The sequence below is a fragment of the Triplophysa rosa genome, linkage group LG20, assembly GCF_024868665.1.
Source record: "Triplophysa rosa linkage group LG20, Trosa_1v2, whole genome shotgun sequence".
Taxonomy (NCBI): Eukaryota; Metazoa; Chordata; class Actinopteri; order Cypriniformes; family Nemacheilidae; genus Triplophysa; species Triplophysa rosa.
The window spans coordinates 9,995,033-10,015,611 of NC_079909.1; the positions used below are offsets into that span (position 1 = coordinate 9,995,033).

The 20,579-nt window shown below is 38.5% G+C and overlaps 1 protein-coding gene across 2 annotated transcripts in view; it reads right to left on the reverse strand.

Annotated features, from left to right (window-relative positions):
• tafa4b (TAFA chemokine like family member 4b) overlaps positions 1-20,579 on the reverse strand; it is a 42,950-nt gene that overhangs the window by 5,481 nt on the left and 16,890 nt on the right. For both annotated transcript variants that reach the window (XM_057362128.1, XM_057362127.1), the window contains 2 exons: positions 10,388-10,543; positions 107-231 (listed from right to left, as the gene is read on the reverse strand). In XM_057362128.1, the coding sequence (XP_057218111.1) occupies positions 107-231; positions 10,388-10,543 (281 nt within the window). The remainder of the gene's footprint in view (positions 1-106; positions 232-10,387; positions 10,544-20,579) is intronic.

The following is a 20,579-nucleotide window of genomic DNA, read 5'->3' on the forward strand; positions in this document are numbered from 1 at the left end:
GTATAAGAGAGGTTATTTGTCCTTAAGACCCCCCAGAATAACACATCAGCTGTAATTTGAGTTCAGAGACCCCACCTTGGGGCATACAGATACCCGATCGACTCACCTTGGTGGTTTTGACTTTGTTGCCGGTGCTGCAGGACCAGCCGGTGAGATCTGGAAGAACCTTACACTCCTCGCCGTCCAAACACGGGTGCATTTGGCACCACCACTTCTGCAGTACAATGGAAGCTGGAGAGGAAATTAAAAAATGAATTAATACAACATTATCACATTTAATGCACTATGAATTCTTTGTATATATAAATAATCGCTCACACAATCTCTCTCACAATTTTTACGAGAGAGAATCTATAAACAAACATGTTCATCTTTAAAATTGACATGCCGTTGTTAAACATGTGACTCTTTTGTAGACCTGTAACAAAATGAAACTTTATACAATTTTGGAGGGTACTTCAAAGTAAAGAGGGAGGAGGAGATGGATGGAGGAGGACATGACGAATGAGGGAAGAGACAAAAAAGATGTGGAATAGAAATAAAATGAGAAACAGAAGACACAAGTAAAAAAAATACATTAAATAAGAAAGTTGTTGCATTCCTTATAACTGAGCATATTCCAAACATCAATTCAGGGGCACACTTCAAACCCCCAAAATTATTTGGACACTTAAGCCACACTTAAAATGCATGAATGTCATAAATGCACGAAAGAACAAAATGTAAAACCAACTGGGATCAACAAATTATGCTTCGACTCTTTTTGGAAATGTTGGCAGATAACAAAAGCATACAAACTAACCGGCCAACTTTAGTCTGAAATGAGTCGATATTCATGTCTTGTTTAATTATTTGTTGTATAAAAAGCAATATCACACTTATACTCATTCATTGAAACATCATGTTCCAATTCAATGAGTCTGACAAGAATATTGCTTCAAACAAATTCAATAACATACATTTCAGGCATCCAAATACTTTTTTGTAGCCATCACTAATACAAACTGCATCGATTCCCAACTAAGAACTGTACAGCAAAATACTTGGAGAACAAAGTTATAATAATAATTAGTTGTCAAACACACACCTACTGATACAGAGGTTAAATAAACAGGTGTTAACACCATTCCAGAAGATCACAGCGTTAAAAAAAATACCTTCCTTTTCATTACCACCCTGATGTGTTATAGCGTAGGAAAGAGGAAGATGGAAGCAGTGTTGCTCATTTATTCTTACTACAAAGTACACCTTGAATGTCTTCAATGAATGTATGTCTACTCTAAATCGTCTCGCTTCCAAACATACAGAGACAGTTCTCAACAAATCCAGTCCTGCAAGTCAATCAATACGCCGCTCAAATGAGGCTTAATGAGATGAGGACGCCCATATATGAGTTACTTACAAGCCTATTGTCCTCATAATAGGAGAGAATAAACACAGCAAAAATGAGCTTTGAACTGAATTATGCAAAATAACATTGTGTGTGAATGCCTCATAGAAAGAACATGAAAACACTGTGTTCATACAGCATATATATTTGTGTTGGTGTTGACTCTTACTGAGATGGAAGATAACGGAGGATCTCTTGACAGAAATGCAATATAATATACATAACTATGTCTTCATGGGTGCATAAAGACCTTACATGATAAAGCGTTATGTTTTTATTACCTTAGAATGAGCTATTTCTATCTCCCCTTGCATGGAATTCACCATGTAGTTTCTACAGTAGCCCTAAACGGACAAACTGCTCTACAGAGCGCGTTTCGTAAATACTGTATGTTATATCCTTCGGCAAAGAAGCAAAAACATGATGACATCTTAGTTCTGTGTCATCCACAGTAGTGCTTTGAAAGGGAGGGGTGGAGTGAGCCGTTGGTTGCAATTCGCAACCTCACCCCAAGATGACGCTACGTTTCATACACCGGACCTTTAACAAGTAAAACTACATTGGTCAACCAGTTTTACCAGAAAGACACACAACAGCATGCAGATCAGAGCCAACCCAGCACAAACCAGCCTGAGCCATGGTGGTTTTCTTTTTTAATCAGGGAAGCCCACGATTAAAATGTCTGATTTGTGTGTCTGTCTAATGGTTTGGAAAATCTGTGGGAGGATAAATATCATTAATGTGTCTGTTATTAAAATGAATGATAACCACGAGAAGAGATGCTTTCATAACAGATTTTTATCATTTGAGCATACATTCAACAGAAACAAATAGATGCATTCTTTCTGAAAAATGCAACTGTTGTTAAAAAAGACTCAAATGAAAGTGAACTCAGGGCATCAGTTACAGTGGTTCATAATTCACATCTCACATCAAACGCACCTCTCCTTTTTAACAGCAGTGAGAGCGTATCCTGCTAATGTTAACACCCAGGTGCTAATGCAAATGTTTTTATCATTATGTACAGTCTGTGTCTGTGCTATGTCACCTCTGTTTCAATTGTGAAGCGCACGCAAACAGAGTATCAATTAAACACCAATAATTATTTATTAATACCAATAAACAAGTGTTTATATTATGCACAGCTACAGACTATAAACATGTTTTACAAAAGAGGCTCTGAACATTTCAAGCATCAGCTGCTAAGCTTTTAGGAGTTAAATGGCTTTTGGTGGACACCTTTGTCTAGAATTTGTTAGGCTTTTCCTCACCGAATCTTCCCTTCCACAGTTTAAGCATTTAACTGGATAGTGTTTGGCCAAAGCTCACAGACTCTGTCACTTCAGCACTAAAAGCAGGCAAAATCTGTCAGAGTAAAGCCACAAAACATATCTCTCCTTCTCTGATGGTCCTATTTTCAGTTGAGAAATGCCCCAACTGAGGCCATGAAGGCCAATAATTTAAGCTCTAATGCTGTCTAGATCCATTGAGGAGCAATGCAGTAAATCATTGCTGATGTGAAAGACTATGAGGTGTATAGGAACATTTCCCTGCCCCCATTTCCTAAGGTGTGAACGGCACCTGTAACTGCAGGAAAGCACAGTGATGAGGAACAGTGGAGGCTGGGGAAATCTGGCGAGAGGGAAAAGCAAGATTGAATAAAACAGCATGCCTGACATCTTGAGGAACTGTCTCACTGTCTGTCTCTTCTTGTTTGTGTCTGTAATTGTTGGCACTGGGGTTTGTGGCATGTTGTAGTGGGCCTGGTGGGGAAACACAGCATGTGGCAATCATAAGTATTCTAAATCGTGCAAACTTTATCTCACACATACACACACACACATATATCCACGGTTTTTAATATGATGCTTATGTGACACTGAGGGAATAACAGGAAACAACAATCTTCTTAGTAGGAGTCAACGTGTGTGTGTCCCCACTCAAGTGTGGATGCTTATGTTATGATTATGTTAATCCCTATATTGCATACTTGAGAGGTTGCATATTTTACGAAATCAAAGGTCCAGTGTATGTAATTTAGCGACATCTAGCAGTGAGATTGCAAATTGCAACCAACGGCTCACTATGATGGCTGACAAAAGACTAAGATCGTAGTCATATTTTCGCTTCTTTGCCGAAGGAGATAACGTATTTACGAAACGCATTCTGTGAGGAGTTTGTCCGTTTAGGGCTACTGTAGAAACAACATGGCGAATTCCATGTAAGGGGACCCACGGTGTATGTAGATAGAAATAGCTCATTCTAAGGTCATAAAAACATAATGCTTCATTGTGTAAGGTCTTTATACACCTCTGAAGACATAGTTATGTATATTATATTGCAACCCAACAAAAAACACATTATAAATTTATGTGACAACCCTTACTATGGAAATTTAACTTCTTATTTGTATATTCAGTTAAATTTAATTTAATTTTACTTTTTTCATATAATTGTGCTTGTGCATTTTTGATTCAAATATACTTTTAAATTATAAGTATATAACATTGGTATATATTGTTAGTACAGACATAAGGAAACTCATAACAGAAAAGAATACAGAAATCAAGAAAAATAAATCACAGAAAACAGCAAAAATCTGAAATATTATTAAATAATAATTATTATATAATATTAATATCATACAAATGATACATGTTTTTAAAAAATACATAATTGTTCATTGTAGCGAGGAAGGCGGGACGAGAGCCGTGGGGCAGGAAGGCGGGGCCGGTGGCGTGAGTGATAATGAGTATCAGCTGTACGCGCACCGGTCCCGCATGCCTCACGTGGAGCTAGGGAGCATAAGAGGACGAGCGACGGGACTGCCGACGAGAGAGGACCGGGCCCGGAAATGTTAAGTTTTATTTATGTTTGTGTGGCCGGCAGTCGACCGTCAGGTGGCTGCCGGCCTTTTACTTCAGTGTTATTGTTTATTTATTTTGATTAAAGTTTATTGTTTAAATGATGCCGTTCCCGCCTCCTTCCTTCCCTACATTGAACTTTGCTACATTGGTGCCGAAACCCGGGAGGAAGGAGGGACATGCTGTCGAAGAGCCCTCGCCGCCAAAGGCCTCGCGGTGCTGAGGAGTTCGGGCAGCGCGGACGAGGGACGTCCGCCAGCGGCTGCCCGAGGCAGTGGTGCTGGAGCGAGAGGAATCGGTGGGACGAGGTGGGATGGCGGCCATAGAGGGAGCGGAGGAGTTGCCGCCGTTGGCCGTGAGCCGGAATCCTGTTACCAACAGCCATGATGGTGAGGAACAGGAAACGGGGAACTTGTTGCCGGCTGCCCTCAGCCAGAAGTCATCGCCGGCCGCCAGGAGGCGGAGGAGGATCGGGCCGTCCACCGAACGTCCAGCACCACAGCATAGCACCGCGAGGAAGAGCCTCTCGGCTGGCTGAGGACCGAGCGACGGCGTGTCGGGGAACCGGACTATTTTTTTTCCTCTCTCCCCTCTCTCCTGTCGCTCGGGGTGCTCCCGGCTCCGTTCTCTCGTCTCGTCGGTGCGTACCCCCAGGCGCTGGGGCTCTCAAGGGGGGCCCCCCTGGGGGGAGTAAGCACAGACGCGTTGGTACCCCCCGGCCTGTGAGGGGCGATGGGGGTATGTAGCGAGGAAGGCGGGACGAGAGCCGTGGGGCAGGAAGGCGGGGCCGGTGGCGTGAGTGATAATGAGTATCAGCTGTACGCGCACCGGTCCCGCATGCCTCACGGGGAGCTAGGGAGCATAAGAGGACGAGCGAAGGGCCTGCCGACGAGAGAGGACCGGGCCCAGAAATAGGTTAAGTTTGTTTATGTGTTCGTGTGGCCGGCAGTCGACCGTGAGGTGGCTGCCGGCCTGTTATTTGCTGTTAATTGTTTATTTATTTTTTAATTAAAGTTTTATGAATGTTCGCCGGTTCCCGCCTCCTTCCTTCCCTACATTGAACTTTGCTACATTCATTAGATGTACATTAGCGATATTAACAATAAAAATAATTGTTTGTAGGTTTGTAATGTGGCATATGTGGTGTATTTCTTTTTGCGCATAGTGGACAATATTTGAACATTTCTTTTTCTCTTTCTTTTAGGTGTAATGTATATAACTGACATACACACAGAGAAGTGTGTACTTTATCGCACCTGAGACTAATGACACTAAGGCGTGTGCATGTGTGTTTGGGCTCGAATCAAAGTTATATGCAACACCTCACAACACGGTTTATGCGGCAGAGACTCAAATCTCTCCAGTATCAATCTAATTCCATTTATACCCATCTATTAGATTACCCAGCACTCTGTCTCAGCACCAGAAAGCTTGAAATGACCTCATTTACAACACTATCAGTTTAGCTACAGATTCTGCCTTTGACACACATTAATGCAGTGTATTAATTCAGCATCAGTCTTCACAGGCTAACAGCACATTTGTCTCCTTAAGGACATGCCCGAAGAGTAGCACGGAAAACACAACTGACCCCAATGACCTATTTATTAAACCGCAGGCATTCCAGCTCACGAATCCAGCGCACAACTTGTTGTGCATCAAGAAAGTCGCAGCGAAAGGTTTTCTTGACATCTGCCGCCGCATACATGTAACCTCAGGTGGACTTTGGCATAAGATTTTGATGAGAGAAAGATGAAACAAAATTGGTAAAGCCTACCAAAGGTTAAAGGTCAGGTGTATGAAATTAAGTGGCATCTAGCGATGAGGTTGCGAATTGCAACCAACAGCTCACTCCACTTTTGAAGCACTACGACAGCTGAAACAGGACAAGATGTCATCACAATTTCCTGTCTTTGCCGAAGGAGATGACGTATTTACAAAACGCGCTCTGTAGAACAGTTTGTCCGTTTAGGGCTACTGTAGAAACAACATGGCGAATTCCGTTTAAGGTGACTCACTGTGTATGTAGATAGAAATAGCTCATTCTAAGATAATAACAACATAATGCTTCATTATGTAAGGTCTTTATACATCTCTGAAGACAAAGTTATGCATATTATATTGCATTTCTGTCTATTAATCCTCAAAAAAATGACACACTGGACTTTTAATGCTAGCTTGTAGTTAACTAACATGGTTTGTATTTATTGATACACTTTGCTGATCAAATTGAATAAATGATCAGAAGCGTAATAAATGCATTCTGACTTCTATACACTGTTAACGTGCTGGCTTCTCATGCTTAACATGGTCAACTTGTTAAAAAACGAGTTCGACGTATGACGTAGTATTTCTGTACTTGATACAGTCCCCCAGCACTCCAACTTGTTTCGGAAAGTTTTTTTCTAATTCTGGATCCCTGTGTCGTCACAGGGATCCAATTCCTTTTATTGGCCAAAAGCACGGCAAGGCGAAAGAAAGAGCCCGCCCACGAGCCAACTGACGAGCGTGACCCGCTTACCATCAAGGTTATCTGTGCTGCGTCAAGATGGGCTGCGCTGCAGCTCGTTACTCTTGCGATAGTGAAGTTTAGGTGTGTCTGTTTGTTCACGGCATTTCAGTGATGGATGTTATATAAAGGGTGGATATAACACTGGATTTGGAGATCGTTTGAAACTGATAGATGGCGCGGTCCCACTGCTAAAAGATGCCGGATATGAACTGCACGTGGTAAATCAAACTAAATCATACGTCTGTGTTTTGTTGGCAATCGGCGTGTGCACAAAACACAAAGGGATTAATGTGATGATGTGTTGCTTGCTCGTGCTGTAGTTCCATCCCACTCTCCCCACTAGTCCCACCTCTAGCCGCTCGTGTTTTTCCGGAAATAATCGTTCAGCTGTATCTCACTTTTATAAATTTGATCAAACTAAATACTCTTCGAAGATACGATGTATGCAATACTACTGTATAGGCACTCAAGATTAATATGAGATTGGCAGAAACTGACTGTGATACGCGATCTTTAAGCTTGTTTATTCAATTTCTATCTGTAAAGAAGATTACAAAATAGTCATTTGCCTGAACAAAACATTATAATGCATATAAAGGAAGTGCTCATTACAAGGTGGTTAACTGAATGATGTCGATTTGATCTGTAATCAGGAGAATGAACTGTACAGGTCATTATCACAAAATAATCCCCCTCAGGATTTCTTCCAATCAGGACGACCACCCATTTTGAGTTTATTTTGCAATAATGACAGCATGTTATCCCATTATCTCATTAATTGTATTATTTATCTGTTGAAGGGCCTAATTCATGTAGACTAATGGCGGAAGAACTAGGTGTTAGACAGGACGTTGATGTCCTCAGAGGTGTGGTGAGCACTGAGATTCACATCTCAGATGGCAGAGGCTCAGAGGGTCTGTCTCAAGCCCTAAAGCAGAGCAGAATTCTCTTGCGCACCGAACAGGAGTAAAGCACAACTCCCCACCGAGACTCAAAACAGACCGTCTCTCCACTTTTCATTCCCTTTCTCTAATGAGATTTTAATGGGCAGGTCCGCTGAGGCCTACAGAGACTCAAAAGCTCAGGGAGAGGTGACTAGTGACACCGTCCCAGCCACTACTAAAGAACCTATGAATCAGACAACAGACATACAGTATGTAATCCTTATTCATTACATTTTACATTACAAGTCTTCTTATTGATCCAATTTTAATCCTACAGTAGTTGATTTGTCTTAAGAAGTTTTAGGTCTGGCTCAAGTCTCATCCTCTTAAAGTTTCTTTCAGCGGTTTCTAAGGCTCTGCTGTGGGTTTACACTGAGGTTTTAATGACATATGAATGGGTAAAGTGCCCTCCAATGGCCAAACAGAGAAACAACACAATATAAATGCCTCGTATAGAAGAAACGCTGGTTAAAAGGATATGTTGTAATGTATTATTTTGTAAAGTACTAGTACTCCGTTTCATCGTTTTATCTGATAATTAAATCTGGAATTGAATAGGTATATTGGTAACACTTTACAATAAGGTTGTATTTGTGAACATTAGTAAATGCATTAACTAACATGAACTAACAATGAAAATATAGTTTTCCAGCATGTAATATTTGTTAATGTTAGGTCATGTCAATAAAATAGTTCATGTTGGTTCATGGTGCATTAAGTAATCTTAACATTTACATCATTTGATTGTAAAATGTATTAGTTAATGCTGAAAATAACGTCACTTAAATTAACAAATGCTGTTGAAGCATTGTTGGGGGTCATGCTATCTAATGCATGAACACATGTTTACTTTATTGTAAAGTGTTACACTTATATAAGTATATTCCTTACATCTCATTGTAAGGAAATAGGGTTAGGATCTCTATGTGGTTTATCAGAAACATTTTACATCTTCAAGCGTTTTAAGTGTCATACTTACAACAAAATAATAGCTAAATAATAACATGTAGTGTCAATAAAATCATTAAATTCAGCATTTATCATATAAATAAAAAAGTAAGTACTGTATTTAAAAATCTATAATACGTATAATCAATCACTTATAGCAAAAAACGCGCATTAGCGATTTTCACCATTTTGATGGCTCTTATAATAATTCGATTATATGACTTAAGCCTGGTTTTTGTAGACGGGGTCATATATGGGAACAGTTACACTACATCGATGTCATTTTGTCATGCTACACCAATCTTTAAACAGCAGAGCTACTGACATGCTATTGATAAATGCACTTGATAGTGTTACTAGTGGGCAACTTGTAGTTGCTGTAGATCCTTCTTATCTCTGCCATGAGTATAGATAGTTATGAACCACCAGAAGCTGGGAATATATGTGTAGTCCAGAGGGACAGTGTGAAACTGATGACCTGAGGAATCTAGAGATACAACAGTGTTGATGAGAGGTGAGGACAATGACCCTCAGCTTTCTCTCCTTCACTGGAAAAAACATAGGTCAATCAGTGTCTCTATTATAACAAATACCAAAACTTAACAAACAAACAAAACCAACTTGACCTCAGATGTGTGCTTTCTCACACACCTAGCCTCGTTTTTTTGCTTTCATGCTTTGTTTTGGGTCTGTCTTACACATTACGCATACACAAACACATGACCTGCGAAAATGTTGAAGGGACAGTTTGTGTTTGGGTGCAATAAAAAATTAAGCTAAAATGAAACGCAACTAACCATATAATTCAAATACTGATAGCAAAGCCTGAATGCATTGTAAGTTGCTTTGGATAAAAGTGTCTAATGTTTCAACAAACTGTAGTTTATTATAAATTATTTTAAAATGTTTGAAATGCTACTAAGAGCATGAGGCTGTTAAAATTATTTTTTAGTCTCCACCACATTTATATTTATGCTTTGGTCGATGCTTTTATCCGCAGCAAATACATTCATTATCGGTTCTTTTAAAACACAGCCCCTCACATCTGTGGAAAAAAGAAATTGCGCCTTATGTAGGAACCATTTTTGCCATTATATGAACTATACTTAAAGGGAACCATGAAAGTCATGACATGGAATATCTCCCCTGATAGAAGCTCCCTACTTTCGGGGTCTTTTGTCTCGGGTGTCAAAGAAGACAAAGTAGAAAAATGGCTGGCAGCGTTCTCCCTCCTGCCTTCATGACTAAAGATCGTACAGCACAACCGAAGGGACACATTTAGACCTACTTCATCACCCAAGCTACACTCTCTTGTCCTAAACCTTTAGGCCATAAAGACAGAGTCACAACATTTGTCATACTAAGAACAGTTGTGACATCAGAAAATATGAATACAGTATGAATACAATTCAGGTTCTTTTAGAGTTTACTCCACAGGCATCCTTACTTTTAATATTTTTAATTTTAAGTTTCTTTATTCAGTTATTTTGAACTGTAATTTAGACCACACTGAATCATTTACAGCAATAAATAAAAACAGAAATAAATAATAATAATAATAATGAAATCATCTGTATCAAATCAAAATGGTCAAACCCCACTGTATGTCACATGCTTATTTAGATTAGTAGAAAAATGCATTCACCAAAACATTTAAATTCACAGGATGTTTATCTAAAAGTACATCTGTATAGAAACACATGGACATCGACGGGTGATGAGCGCTTACCCTCCACACAGGATGGCTGTGTACGAGTTGTCCCAGCTACCTGCCCAGGAAAACAGGAGCATTTGACCGTTTGTGAACGCTCCTCGATTTTGTTCTTATTGCAGCATCTGTGGATGGCCACCACCTCACAGGTTCCCTGCTTCACCTGGTACGAAGCTGCAGGAAATAACAGAAAGATGAAATAATAACGTTTTTCTGTTTGATCTGTGCATGAAGGGTAATGATGACACATCTCTCACACTGTACTGCTACAGTGTAAAAACATGCCCAAAAAGCGAATGTTTCGGTATGTTAACAGATTTATGGTGATGTTTCCTTCAGAGAATGCATTACGTATTACAACACCTGCGTCTGAAATCACCTACTTCCATACTGTTTTTACATTCTTCCACTGAGTTTTCTTAGTATGCATTATTGGATGGCTAATTCTCTACCCACTTTCAGAAACACTTTAAAGGGATACTCCACCCAAAAATTCAAATTCTGTCATGAATTACCAGATTACATAATGTAGGCCTATTTACATTATATTTATAACGTTTCAACTAATTTTTTGCAGAATAAATGTCAAAATTTGGTTGAAATAACGTTACATTGTCATTCAGTTTATCACAATATTTATGTACAAATTCAAACAACATGCTTATTCTGACTTGTACATATTAAAATATATAAAAGAATAAGGGAGCATATTACATTATATCGTGCTTTAAATGAGTAAAAAATTCTTATTGACAAATGGGCAAAATCTAGGATAGTGGCAAATTTTTAAAAAAAAAGTAAAATTACAACTAATTAGCATTTGGGGTGAAGGTAATTAGTCTTTTAATGTCATAAATTGATTTTTGTTGTAAATATCCCTGACAAGATTGTTACACTGAATGACATTTTAGTGGGCTTCTTCTGTAAATCAGGGAAACATGTATATTTATTTTTTGCTCAGAAAAACAAAAACTTAAAACCTTAATAATCACAAAGTTAGTTTGATCTTGAATTTAACCCTCCTAATCTTAATAAAGCACCCAATACTTATAATAAAGCATCTATATTTAATGAGAATGGCAGCATGTAACAAGCCGCTAAAGGGCTGCTTGTACAATGTCTCCACTCTCTCTCTCTTTTATTCCCTTTGGGAGAGTAGTATATACATAATGAACACAGAGCTGTGTTCTGCTGTTTAGAGTGTAAATAAGAGGTTTGAGCATTGGGGGTTTTTTACAGCCAGCCTTACAAGAGTGCTGAATCTCATCCAAGATTTGTCTCAAAGAAAAGTGGGCTCTTTTTGCGCAGCAAGAGGCAGAGTCGAGCGCCGGGTGAGAATGGCCAAAATACATTATGACATTTATGAGTCGTTATAACATTTATGTGCTGTTATAACAGCTGGGTTAAACAGTGGGTAACAGATATGAAACTGATTTAATTAACAAAGAATGTAAAGTTAAAAAAACCTTTAACATTTCTTAAATACTGTATGTCAGTAAATTGACAGTCAGAGCTTAGTGTTATATTTATGTGTGGTAAAACCATCTGTCCTGTCCAGGAGAGAGAGAGAGAGAGAGAGAGAGAGAGAGAGAGAGAGAGAGAGAGAGAGAGAGAGAGAGAGAGAGAGAGAGAGAGAGAGAGAGAGAGAGAGAGAGAGAGAGAGAGAGAGAGAGAGAGAGAGAGAGAGAGAGGCTGAACTGTAAGCAGGTGACAGAGGTCCGTCTATAAGTCACTTCTGGTTGGCAAAAATCCTTTTCAGAACAAGAACACAAAAGGTCTGTGTCTCTGATACTTTTAGGATAAAATGGAATGGCAAGGCAAGGCAAAACAAAAACAACACTGACAAAAACGGCAGCATTACAAACTAATCTGTACAATAATCAACCCAATCAACTAATAATCAATAACAATCAGCCTCTACCCCGATTTTGTAATGCACACACCCTCAACTCTGATCTTAAAGGTCTCCTCAGACGAGCACTTTCAACAAGTTGGTATGATTTATTAGGGTCTTCGTGAAATGTCTGGAACATACTTTGCTTAAAAACACTCAATGGCTGTGTAAACAAAACCCTTCTTGCCTCGTCAAAAACAGCTATGCTCACAGCAACCCGTTTTGGTGCATGTCTCTTTAAATGATAATGAGTTACAGCAAACCCCACCCCCCTTCTGTCCGGTGTGTCAACACAACACACGTGTAGTGGCAATGGTTTAGCTAAATGATATTTCCTGAATTCCTCTGCGGTTAGTTTCGTCTTAAACGTCTCAAATCAAATCATCCATTACATGGATTTTAGCGCTTGTCGTTGACGTTATAACGTTACACACACAATGTGAGAGCTAGTTTGCTGTGACAGATTTTTCAGTCTAAACACGAATGATTTGAGACGTTTAAAACGAAACTAATCCCAGTGTTCGCCCGTTCTTTAGCAAAACAAACAGCTTGCCACAGCTAAACATATTAACGCACATAATGTATTAACATTCATACAGCGAAACTCCAAGTGCCCATCTGCACTTATATACAGTAAGTTTAACACTGGCTTTGAATGTTCTATTTAGCCCGTGACTGACTTATCTCCTTTTGCTATCATATGCTAACGTTATCCTCCTATATATACGGTACATTTACGTCAATTCAGACTGTTGATAAATATGACTTACATCTGCAGTTTTGTCTCATTCAGTCAGTCTCGATACTTCTTGAGGAACAACTTTGAAGCTAATCCTGCTTGTACTGTCCCAGGTTGAAAAAGCACTCTGGTTTGAAGTGATTCGCGCAAACAAGCAGGTTTTTACTTACGGTTTCTGATGGATTTCCACTAAAAATAAAATAAATCCATTCCTGTCTCTTCCTAGGTTTGGACTCTGTGCAGCGACTACATTGCATGTTGTCCTCGAACTTTAGCCATGGCGTCACGTACTTCGCTGTCGCTTGTGAAAACAACAATGGCGGATCGCGGTGAGTGGAACTGTGTAGATTAAGGGGCGGTAACGTTATAATAAAATCCACTTTGGACGTCACAATCAGAGCGAAATCTGAACGGCTCGATTTCTCACATGCGTCTCACATGCTTTTGCACACCAAAACAAACTTACTGGGTTCTTATTTTTCATGTTTTCTGGGTTGCTAGATGCACCGGGGACCCGATTATAGCACTTAAACACAGAAAAAGTGTGGTTTTCATCTGATGTCTCCTTTAAAGTATGTATTGTATAACATTGCGATGGCACTTATCTAATCTAAATATAATTCTTCCGTGACAATAGAAGGCAGCACTATTTGTCTTTTTTAAGTTCATTTAAAATAGTTATTGGATTCCATTTGGCTTTGTAGATAAAACATTTTTGTTTTCTAAAACCAGTCCCAAAATGTACACAATGTAAAGAAAGAAACATCACACAATGTAAATAAGTTGTCACAGAATAAGGATATGCGAATAACTCAATTTTGACACAAATGTCAGATAGAACCTTATCATTCCAAGGTGACAATATTTAGGATTACAAATTGTAATGTAAGGTCTGATTAATTATTTAAAAATATTTGACAGCACTTTCCAGTCTTTTTTCATACAATATCTATTTCCAACTATTTAGCATTTACAAAAATATATCCAACTATTTAGGATTTCTAACTACTTAGGATTTGCCTAAATATTTTCCACTATTTAGGGTTGTGCACCATTTAGAAATTATTTTTAATTATACATTTAGAAAAGCATTTTAAAATGTACAAGAATGTATAAAAAAATTGTAAAATCTAACTTTTCTATTTTCATTTTAATTCATTTTCAATGGACAGTAATTTTCTGATAAGCTTATTATAAGAAAAACGGGGGTTACAATATATAAGTGAATTTTGTATACATTACAATATATTCAAATTTTGTAAAAAAAATCCACAACTTTTCAAATTTATGTTTGTAACTGCGTAAAATTTCATCAAACTTTGCTACCATGCTAAATTTGAATTCCACTTGAATATGTAATGTGGCGAAAAAAACTTGAAAATACACGTGTATCAGTTTTTCCATTATAAAAAATGAGTTTTTACGTACTCTGACATAGCCTTATATTTTCTAGATCTGCGCACATACACACGCAACTACACGTTGGTTTCCATTTCATCAGGCCATGCTCCACGTCCACCACTGTGATGTAGAGTTTGTTTGACAGCTTCCTCCTGGGAAAGGTGGTGCTCCTCAGCTTAGAGGGGTCTCATTCTTTCTACTCTGCCTTGTCTTTTCATTTCCTCCTCTACTCACCTATAACCCAATCCCATCTCCCCAACGCAGACCTCACCGACTGGGCTTCAATTAGAGAAAGCGTGTAAAGTCCAGGGGGCGACTGCTTACATGCAGAAAGCCCACATACGTGCCGCTCGAGGGCCCGACTCGCTCCATCTCTGTCAGTCTCGACATCGCTGGATAAACAACAGATAAGGGGATATCTCTAACTGTGACTGTGACTATGACTGACATCACAGGGCCTCACCTGCGATTCCCCAAGGGCATCGGCGAGATAATGGATGATGGAAGGAGAGGCACACATATGAATTTTATTGAGTTCGAGGAAATATCTAAAAAGCGCCTGAGACATATGATTTTGCACCCAAAACAAAGCTTGCTGTTGGTATGGGTCTTGAATTTGTTACACAGACAAAAAACAGACAAATTCTCAAAGCTTTTGTGTTCCACTTTGTTCCACATTGTTCTCATCAAAAACATTTTTGCTGTATTGTTGATTTTCTGCTTTTTGTAGTTTATAGGCTTACTGCATATTTATTGGACTATCCTGACTACACACAATGTTTTGGTTAGTTGCATTGTTGGATTGTTCTCAAGAATCAGAAGTCAAAAAGTTAGAAATTCTCCCACATAGAATCATCAACTAGAACTTAAAAATGGTTAGAAACAATGTTGACTGTATTCTAAGAAAATATATGAATAATATGAAATACAAAACATTGAGTTTTTACTGTACAAACCTTTCATAGCCATTGTCATAGGATACTTTCTTGTTAACCTGACTACATTTCCTCGAAGCACATTACAAGTCTCAATCTGTGCATATGGGTCTTGTGTGCCTTGTTAGTGTGCAGAGAAGCAAGAGTCTGGAAGCTCAGTGATCGGGGGAAAACGCCCCATCACCACCAAACGCCAAGAACAAAGCGCACACTGCCTCCTACTGGCAAAATGAGGTCACAGGAAAAATGAGCACCCCCTACAACCTTCCTTCCTTCCTTCCTTCACCCACATCCACACTAAACGCTTTGACACGCATTACAAGATTGCGTTTTGGTGATATAATGCTAATATACCAATGTACTGTACAAATACTTACATTTGTTTAATATTTCAACATCTAATGATAACCTGCTAAATTTTTAAGGTGTTTAAACAGAAAGCCACATAATGGCTTTAAATTAATCAAAATTGGCCTTTTCATGCATATTTGACAACAAATAAACATTATTATTAAAACAAAAGATGGTGTGAAGCATTATGCAGGGAAGTAGTCAGTAGCAAACCCTCAGGGCCCTCTAGGCCCTCTGTGATGACCTAAACTATCGTAAAAATAATATTTAAAACTTTAAAATATTATTTTCAATAAAAGTCGGCCGATTTTCCCTATTAGATATGTATATTTTACTTCCTGGATCAATACGGACTCTATCTACGTGAGATTTACAAGTCTCACGAGAGTAATTCAAGAGATCATGTAGAAGTCACAGTTCTGTGATGTCATATGCTGTCTGCGCATGCTGCAAGAAGTCGAACGCATGCTTATGTCGGGGACCTTCAATGAGACTTCTGCTGACAGTACTGTTGTGTTGTGTAAATCAATGAGAGAGATTAATTTTGAGTGACAGTTAAACTGACCAATCATATCATCTTTCTAAACTGGCGCGCTTCGTTTTTTCTAACTTTCCGCCATCTTGGGGGCTGTTCACCAGCAGTCTCGTAAAGCGGAAGAAGCACCATGAAGGTGGTTCGCCAACCGCCATAAAACTTCAAAAAAAGAAGAAGAAATGCGGAAAACGTCATTCAAAACAGCATGTGGATGAACTTTTTATCAAGTGTCGGAAAAAAAGAGAAAAGCTGATAAACGTTGTTCAATCAAAACAACAGGAGGAAGACTTTGTTATCAAGTAATTTGATCATCAAATTGTAAGTTATTTATGATTTATTAGGCCGCTGTGCCTCGTTTCATTCTGGTTGCTTATGTGCACAGTTGTGTATGTTGTTTAGCTTTATTTGAGACATATATTTGCTGTTATTCTGCATAACAGTGACATTTTATCAGATAAATGGTAAATTTACTACGGTCAGTTCCATACGTTTAGTTCACGGTTTAATATTAAGATTTGTTATAATCATATATAGTTTGTTCGCTGGTGAATCTCTGTTTACTGTCTGCAAGTGTAGTAACCGGTTCTCTTTGCTGAGAGCGCTCTCATGAGGTGTCTCTTTTTAAACTGGTATTGTGTTCGTTAGTCTGTGTTGGTTTTATGATCAGACTGGGAGGCAGTGTCTGTCGAGTGTATGCAACCCGGTCCATTATTCCGTTGAAGAGCACATACACGCAGCACTCCGATCATATTGCATACGAGCAGTGTTACTAAGTAATTAGTTACTGTAATTTAATTACTTTCCCTTGAAAAAGTAAAGTAAGGGATTACTCTTATTTTTCTGTAATTTAATTACAGTTACTTCTGATGTAATTAAACTAAATCCTTTGTGTAATATGTGTGTGCAATAGTGGAATTGACATAAAAATTCAAAGTCTAACTTTAAAATCCATGCTTTAATGTATAATTCTCACATTTGTAATACTTTGGTCAGTTAATAATACTACTTTATGTAGTTTAATATTATTTATTTGAATGAATTAAATAAGCCATTTCATGTCTATCCTTCAATCACTTAACTAATCAAGGTTGATGTAGGATATAGAAAGTAAATACTTTTAAAATACTTTTTGGAGGGAGTAATTTGTACAGTAATCTAATTACACTATTGAATATGTAATTAGTAATTAATTACTTTTTCAGAGTAACTTACCCAACACTGCATACAAGTAATAATGATTTGTATTTGTATTGCGTGTTATTTTGGTTATAACTCTCTTGCTGTGTTCGGCTTGTTGCTTTTCAAGTCTGGAGTATCATTGTAAATGTATCGTGTGGTAAGTGTGATGGTATAAAGATGTATGCGCACTTCTATAGGAAAGCAGGGGCGTGTTTACCATTTTGGGGGTCCTAAGCAAAGTCAAGACCTGAGGCCCCCCACAACATTTTTGTTTGAATTGCACAGCAGTATTGAGTACATGGAATTAATGAGACATATATACACATACAAATATAAACTGGATTCTTTCTTTTGCTTTTGAGCACCGCTTTGATACGTGCGCTTCATTGCGTATATCTGTGTCTAAATCAAGCGTCAAATGATTTTACCGCTTGCGTGGTGGTTAACAACGCTACTGGTGGTAAGTGTGTGTATTGGGGGGTGGGGGGGTGCGCGTGCACAAAAGGCCAAGGCTCAAATGTCACAGTTCGCTACTGAAAGTAGTACGTATACTCTCTTAATTAGAAGAACTTAACTTAATTTGATTCTTACTTATGTAAGACAGCTTAACTAAGTCTTTACAGTATATTTCATTCTTCCGTTAAAATAACATGTAGTATAGCTCTTTTTACTAGGTTTGGTCAACGATTAATCGCATCAAGAATAAAAGTTTGTTTACATAATATATGTCTGTGTACTGTGAATATTAATTTTGTGTTTATAAAAACATACAGCATGTATGAAAAATATAAAACGTAAAAATAAATAAACATTTATATATAATTTAAATTATACATTAATAATAATATATAAATGCAAATATTGACTAAATATACTGTATATATGTGTACGTGTATGTGTTTATAAATACAAAATAAATATGCACAGTGCACCGACATAAATTATTATGTAAACTTAAATTTAATTCTGGATGTGTTTAATCGTTGAACAGCCCTACTTTTTACCATTAAAAGTTATATTAGAAATACATGAGGAATTCACATAATTTAACAACTTAAAGAGAAATCATTCAGCCAATCGCAGAACAAAGCTCTCACGTCTGATCTCACACTATCACTCATGTCTGACTCACACATCTGTCTCACACAGGCAGGCATCACTTCTCAGATACTCAAGAAGTTTGAGGTCTGACACATCTTCTGCCCAGGGGACTACAGCCACTCACAAGCCACTAAATTGAATTCTCACGGTTTCACATACAGTACCTTTGTTACAAGTTTTTTTTTGTTGTTGCTAATAATCACTAAACATGCAAAAACTGTATTGTGATGAAAAACTGAAATGCATTTGAATGAGTCTCATCTGTATCTGTCCCTTTTGACACAGCAGCCAGCAGGAGTCGTTTGTAAAATTCACCTCTGCACCATTAAGCACAGTCGACTCTGTGGATAATCGTACGATTTTTGTGCGACTCCTCCTCCAGAACCGGAACACTAGAATTAACCGCTCGGTATTTCACCGTAGCCATCTTGTTCTGGAATTTAAAGCGCTGTTATGATGGTCTCAGAGTAATAAATCTCAGATCGGCCTGAAATCAAATAAGATTTCAAGCATGGCTAACTGTCTCTATCCCTGTGGCAGGCGCATCTGGGTGTTGAGCTAAACGCCATTACCTTGAGCTGATGGGGCAGCCAGGCGACTGATATATTCTGACAGTGCGAGGCGGGTTCGCCTTTGTGTGATTTATCAAGAAGCATGTCTTTCTGCTGTCAACACCGGACTGGCGTGTCGGCACCAAAAGGGCAGATATTCTGTGGCTCTGTTTGAAGGCACTCGGTTGATTGTGGTGTCGGTAACTTAAGCATTAAGTTACACAAAGTTACAGTGTTGTTTATAGAGCATTGTGTTTCCATCACAAATGTTGTGGGTTTGATTTCAAGGTAAGTCACATGTTGATGCATATAAGAAATGTATGCACTGAATGCACTATAAGTCCTTGGCCAAAAACATCTTTCAAATGCATAACTGTAGGCCTAAGTGTACATGTATGTTTACATGCGCTCATATTTTGCTTCACTGTACACTTTTATGTGTCTGGAATGACTCTAAATTTGACTTGAGTTAAAGCTAATATTCAAATCCCACTATCTCAATATTAGCAGCCCCAGTACAAACACATCAAACACAGGTGTAGAGCACAACAATAAGGATAGTCCAATGGCCTGAAGCCAGTGTCTGCGACCGAACCATTTCTCGTCCAAGCATATGGATGCTGTTGAGCAAGCAGAGGCAGAAGAGAGCAAAGTACACAAGAGATGTTATTGTGATTAAAACAACTAGATTCAACTAAACACGCAACAGAACACATTTTTGACATGCTATGCTGAAACACAGGAACGCAAGGCAATCTTTCAGTTGTCATGACAACAAACACAAGTCATGTCTCACTTTCAACTGGGAACAAGATTCAGCACAAAAAAAACAAAATTTCCCTAAAAATGCTACAATCATTCGTTTCTTTCCGTAATTGTTAAGCATATCATCGCTGTCGGGCGGAAACCTCCTATGTCCAAATTTGGTCAGTTTCATATTTTTTCACAAATCGATGCTATTGGTCAGTCCCCATGTGGGTCTGTTATTTTTACAAATTATTAACCAATCTAAAGTGTTGAAAATAGCTTGAGAGCAAATCTCTTAACTCCATTGGACACTTCAACTGTCTGAGAAGTCTCGTAACTCCACCTCTTCTTCACTCCGTGGGAGCCTCTCGGCATTACGTCTCCTGATTGAAAGTTTTTCAGACAATAACGGGTGAAAATAGTTAGGTTAGATACATTTGAGTAGGTCTGTTTTGTTAAAAATGGATAGCTGTAATGCTTCGGTGCAGAAGGAAGCCCGTGAGCCACGAAGGTAAGTTTGCGAGCAGATTCGGCTAATTTCCGCCTATTAGACAGCCTAGTCAGCTCATCGTTTTTTGTATTAAATCACTTATAGTTCTTAAACCTTTAAAATAGAGTTTAGGAAGATGTATGTAACCACAGTCGTTAGCTTTGGTTAACTATTGAAGCCTTTTCTCTTGTCAAGAGGCTCAACGCGACCGCCGACTTTATTTGCGTGCAGATTAATTTCCGCCTATATTAGACAGCCTGTTTAACGTTTTATTTTGGTATTGCATC